Consider the following 6,000-nt stretch of genomic DNA (forward strand, 5'->3'; position numbering starts at 1 on the left):
ACTTTAAATGTCAAAGCCTTAAAGTGATTATAGAAACCCTGATCCTGCACTGAATTCTATATAGTGGATCCATGCACCTACTTGAGTTCCACTGAAGTCAAGGGGTCTGCCCACATGGAGTAGATTGTAGAATCAGAGCCTAACCCAATGTAAACTTTTGGTTCAGCTAGGTTATTAATATGTTATTATACATATTTTTGTTTATTCCTAAATGAAATTAACCTGGATTTCAATATATATTATTTATATTAGAGTAGCACCTAAGGGGTCTCTATCAGAGATAGAACTAAATATGTTTTTAAAACATGCATACTGCATAGGCATTCAAACAGGGAAAGGGATGTCATTTGGTATGAAACAATAAGCAGAGAACAGATGAATCAGCTCTCAAAATGGTAAGAAAAATATATCTGTAGAACATATCAATTGGACCTTCCATCTATTTTCTTCCTTCCTTCCTCTACCATTGTGCTTTTCTTTATCTTTGCAATCTTATTCCCTTTAAATTTCTGTTTCACTTTTTCTAACACTGCAGCATTTTTTTTCTTAATCAAATGAAACACTGAGAAACTTTTTTTTTTTTTTAAAGAAACATTGTCAGAAGTAGCAGTATTCCTGCTGGGAAAAACCTGTCAATGCTCAGCTACTACAATGGAAGAAATAAGAAACCATATAGTAGTAGACCTGCTATTTTCTCTGTAGTCCCAAAACAGAAAAATAATTATTGGTCCTTTTAAAGTTTACTTACAAATGCATCTTCTGTTATATCTGGAGGCTCTGAAACACAGATATAAAATACTACTTGTTATTCATCCAACACATTTCCATTTATGTTTGTTGAGGTCAATTTGACTGCACACATAATTTAGAGATTACTCTGAAAAATTAAATAAGTGATGGGACTCTACTAATTCCCTTGGTTTTCTGAAATAAAATAACCTGATCTGAGGAAATACAGCATTTCCTTAGAGTTTGTTTTATTGCCAACCCCAAGCATTTAAAAATCATGAATCAGATCTCAAAAAAATTTTGGGATTATCTTAAATATCATGAGATCTTTTTTGAAAAATCATATATTGGGGGTATTTGTCTTCTGCTTTTGAGCCTTTATGGTGCACTTGGGTCACATTTTCCAGCTTTACTCTGAAATCATGAAGACTAAAAACTTGCTCTTTTGATAAAGAAAGCTGAGATTCCCATGTAATTCCGTGACTCAAGAAGCTGGGGCTAAACACACTAGATATTGTGAAACTCATGATAAAATCATGAGAACAGGCAACACAGGAAATGTTCCCAGGTGAAACAGATATGCTCCAAGTCTCAGCCACTTGAGAAACAGCTTCCCTTCTTTGGGATGCATATGAGGGAAGTGTTTATGATCTTTCATTCTTAGGACTGAAGAATTTTGCTGTATGAATTTCAAGGATATAATTTAAATCTCCCTCCTGGGAGTTGTCATCCCCATAGCCTGAGACATAGCCCTAAGTGGTTACTGCCCCTTTGTCCTGTTGGGAAAGCTTTACATACCAGTGGTCAGCCTCTTCTCCCTCATGTTGGAACTTTTTGTGCAGAGACTGAGTCCCCCGTTGTGTTAATGCTGCATTGTCCCTGGGACAGCCAGGAAATCCGTGCTCGGGGACCTGGAAAGAGGCTCAGCAGAACCTTGGCTCAGGGCACACAGGCTGCAGCAACCTGGCCTGGCTTTCTTGTGTGGTTCACAGCAAGTCTGGGTTGCTATGGAATTACAGACAATGCATGGAAAGAACACGAGCCATTAGCAAATACTTTTCCTCCTCTCTGAGCGTGACTCATCGAAACAAACTCACCAATTGGACAGGCTGGTGAGATTATCACTGTTCATCTCCAGGGGAGATATTATTTACTGATATGAGGTGGGCACAGGCAGGAAAAAAGATTAGACCAAACAAACTTCCCTAAACCAAACCTAAACAGCTCTCTTCCCAAGAGGATTCTGTTTTTCCCTGGAGGTACCACGCTCTCTCTTGCTTGTCTTGATTCAAGGGGCTGAGTATTATATGCACAGAGCCACTGGAAATCCCAGGCACTGTCTGCAACCCCCAATACACACAAGCAGAAAGGGGAAGCGGGGAGGGGTTGTGTCACTGAGTTTGAGGTGACATCCAGGGTGTTTCTTTAACAAGTACAGCAAACTCCATTGTGATGTTTTAGCTGCTGCCCTTGTGACAGCCTTCCCCCGTGAGCTTTGTAGCTGCTGATGCTCGCAGGGCCCTGACTCAGCAGGAACATAAAGATAGCTGCATTTTCCCATATGAAGGGAGGCACTATAAATAACCTAGGTGGGCAGGGAAGAGACTGAGGGAGGCAGAAGAGGGGGTGATCCTGGTCTAAGGATGTTAGTTTTTTCCTTCCCTGAGGAGAGCACTCTGGGAAAAGAAAGGAAACAGCCTTCCTTTTGAAATAGATACCAGAAATCTTTTCTTATACCTACAACAAAACAAGTAGCCAATCCCTATAGACTATATCATTAACGTGAATAATTGGTTATCTTTTTCTTGTGCCTGAAATTATTGACATGGTGGTGACTTGAAGCCTGGTAGAAAGAGAGAACTGTTATAATCCAACTGATCAAAAAAGCTTTACATGTACAAAACAGCCAACTTAGCCTAAGATGTGTTGTTAGTAAAGAAATATCCAGCTAGGCTGAGATTTTCAAAGGGGCCTAAGGGAGTTAGGCACCCAGTTTCCAGTGAAATCAGTGGAATTTGGGCCACCCAACTCCCTTTGGCTCCTTTTAAAATCTCAGCCTGGAAATTTTAAATCAAACAAAACACATTTAAGGCTATTTGGTGTTCTCTCCTCAGTTCAAACATCCTTTGTGTAGGTACATTTACCTTAGGTGGGGTACCAAGTCAGCCTTAGCTTTTTTTATAAGGTGGAAGGGATAGCTCAGTGGTTAGAGCATTGGCCTGCTAAAACCAGGGTTAGGAGTTCAATCCTTGAGGGAGCCACTTAGGGATCTGGGGCAAAATCAGTACTTAGTCCTGCTAGTAAAGGCAAGGAGTTGGACTTGATGATCAACGTCCCTTCCAGTTCTAGGAGATAGGATATCTCCATTTATTTATTTTATAACACAGTTGTTTTCAAAGACATTATTTCTCAAGCTGAACTGGGTGTTTTTTTCCAAATATAAAATACATTTATTGGATATTATTACTCTCCAACTGGAAGTTCCTTCCCAGAGTAAGTAATGTTCTGAAAACTAGCCAGAGAAATCCTGCTGGTATGACTGCTGTTGAGTGAGAATGCTGCTGAAATCTGAACTGTGATAATAAAGCATTATAAATGAGATTGGTTTAGTGCTGGAAGGAAAATGTTAGAAATTCTCCAAATTAAGTGGAAATTACAGCCAGCCAGGTAATTAAAATACTAATACATCCAACTGTCTAGATGAGAAACTGTTAGCTGTAACTGGTGTTCATTTAAAGTACTACCCTCTATTTAAGCAATAAGGCATAGACTGTACAGCAGTGCTGAATAATATAGCTGAGGTGTGCAGTGAAAACAAAGGTAAAGCCAAGTGCTTCTCATACATGGAGAACTGTATTATTTAAAACAAGTGTAACGCAAAATGTAAATAATTTCAATCCTCTCAAATTAAGTGGTTTATAGATAATTACAGTATTGGTATAATCAGTATTCTAGCAACTGATTAAAAAGTGTTTAATTACTTGCAAGTGGAGTTCCATGTAGGTAGTTTATAAGGAATGCAGACCAAAGGTTAATGCTGAAAAATGCACATCTGAATGCATCATTCACACCTGCTACACAATTTGGCATTTTTATTGTAATTATAAAATAACTTAAAAAAAAACATTTTAAATATTTAAAGTATTTTTTTTAATTCTCCCACACAGTTCTTTGGAAGAGAGAAAATAGCAGCAATAATTTAACATAATATAATTTAAATACTTTTATATTTTAAATAATATAATTTTAATTCTTTCTAACTGACCGCATTACACTGCATTGAATAAGCATTGTAATGACAACTAATAAAATAATTTTAAATATGTTAAATCAATTATTAAAATAGTATACCAGTCTCTCTTCCCTGCTCTCTAGGTTTCTCTAGGCTTCTGATAGCCCCTTATCTGCAGCCAGTTGCTTATTTTTAATTAAATAATAATAATAATTAATAAATGGAAACTGGTTAATGTACCCTTTTTGAAAATAAAAAGTGAAAGCTACAAATCAACTCCATTGTGAGTGAAGTACCTTAAAAATGCAGCCATGTGATTCCATTCTGATCACTTGGATCCTCTAATAAGCTCACTCAACAGAAAATAACTTATTTCTCATACATATTTCTCATATTCTCATTGGATGAAATTCATTCTGGCATAAGACACCTCAAAGCCCTCCAGAATATTGAAGTCCCACAATGGGACTAGGAAGTAGAGTTGCAGGGGACTTTCCATTTTCTGCATATCATGGAAGGGGACTCAAGACCAACTCTGAATAAGCTTGTGTGTATTATTAGGAATAATAATAATTATGACTATTTGGGATTTTAGTAATGTTTGAAAGCCCTAATCAAGATCAGGACTTCATTGTATTCATCACTAAAAAAAAAAAAACACATAAGAAGACACAGGCCCTGCCCTAAAGATCATCCATTCTGGAACTCAATTTCAGCTGCTTGTCTGGTTTGTTCCTTCACGATCTCATCTCACTGCTAAATAGTTCTATTTGCAAAAGCTCAGTCTTGACTATCATATGTGGCCTAATTTCCAACTGCTCCTCCTGTTTCTTAATTTGCAAGGCCTAAATAAGTTGCTTTTTCTTCAGAAACTGGTATCATATCTCTCAATCACATCCCACAGATGGTCAATTTCTCCACTGGGATTGGAGTCAACTTTTACACACAAAATAAAAGTTGCAAGAAAAAAAACAACCTTTCCTGTGCACCTTGAGTTTAGACTGTCAGGATTTTGAACTCTTTTAGTAATGTGTGTGTCCTACCACTCACTATCAGTTTGTCATGGGCTCCTCTGAATTTGTTGCCACCACCATTCTCCCTAACCTGGGTCTAGACATCCACACTTATATGAAATGCAAAAGCCCACAAAGGACCCCAGTTAACTTAGTGTTTATAGCATCTGAAGTCACTTATCCTACTGTATACAGTCTTTATTTACAGAACAAAAATGTATGTAGGTTAAATATGCCAAAGGTCAGAACCAAATCCCAATAAAAAAACAACTAGATCAATCAATGAAAACCAAAACAAAAGAATCCTTCCTGTCCAATAGAACTGTAATTCTGATGCCACCAATTCCATGCATTCTGAAGTCATCACATACTACTGTCTTCCCATCACTATAGCATCCAATGCTTTCTTTGTTGCTAAGTGCCTAGATTGTCACTGTTATATTTATATCTATTTTGATTTGGAAAAAATATATACAATTTTGGTGACTTTTGCCATTTGTGGCATCTGGATTATTCCATTAAATACAGTGTTTGCTTGATTTCCTTTTTCTGCCATAAATCTATAGGTAATATACTTTAAAATACTGTCTAGATGCCTATCCCAGCACAAACATAATCAATATTCCCTCTTCTCTTCCCTTTTTTCTTCCACTTTCTCTCTCCTCCTTTCCCCTTTGTTCTGTGGTATATTTTGCTATATAAGCCGTAAGTCTATAAGTTTATAAGCCTTTCCCTTGTACTGCACCTTTAAAGCTCTAAGGACTCTTTTGTCTCATATTTCGGTTGCAGTTGAATACAGGTCATCAGAAGACACACACTGTGCTCTCTCTCATGGAGAATTTGCTTTTATTTCCTCTTGCTCTCTTAATCTAGGAAGGTACTAAAGATCATTCTGATGGAATGTATCTTTTTGGGGTTTGTGTATGGAGAAACTTAACACTTCCTCCCCATCTCCTTTCTCACGCCTTCTCCTTTTCTATTGCCTGTGGAAAGACCATCGGAGGGTGGAACTATGACATAAGAAGT

The 6,000-nt window shown here is 37.4% G+C and overlaps 1 protein-coding gene across 5 annotated transcripts in view; it reads right to left on the reverse strand.

The window, feature by feature from the left end:
• Positions 1-1,728, reverse strand: part of RGS22 (regulator of G protein signaling 22) — a 103,539-nt gene extending 101,811 nt beyond the window's left edge. For 4 of the 5 annotated variants that reach the window (XM_024105301.3, XM_024105299.3, XM_024105300.3 and 1 more), the window contains exons 1-2: positions 1,528-1,728; positions 749-777 (exon numbers count right to left, since the gene is read on the reverse strand). In XM_024105301.3, the coding sequence (XP_023961069.2) occupies positions 749-777; positions 1,528-1,552 (54 nt within the window). In that variant the 5' untranslated portion in view covers positions 1,553-1,728. The remainder of the gene's footprint in view (positions 1-748; positions 778-1,527) is intronic. The other variant, XM_024105302.3, reaches the window with a different exon arrangement.
• Positions 1,729-6,000: the final 4,272 nt, after the last annotated feature.

The sequence above is a fragment of the Chrysemys picta genome, chromosome 2 (genome assembly GCF_011386835.1).
Source record: "Chrysemys picta bellii isolate R12L10 chromosome 2, ASM1138683v2, whole genome shotgun sequence".
NCBI lineage: Eukaryota > Metazoa > Chordata > Testudines > Emydidae > Chrysemys > Chrysemys picta.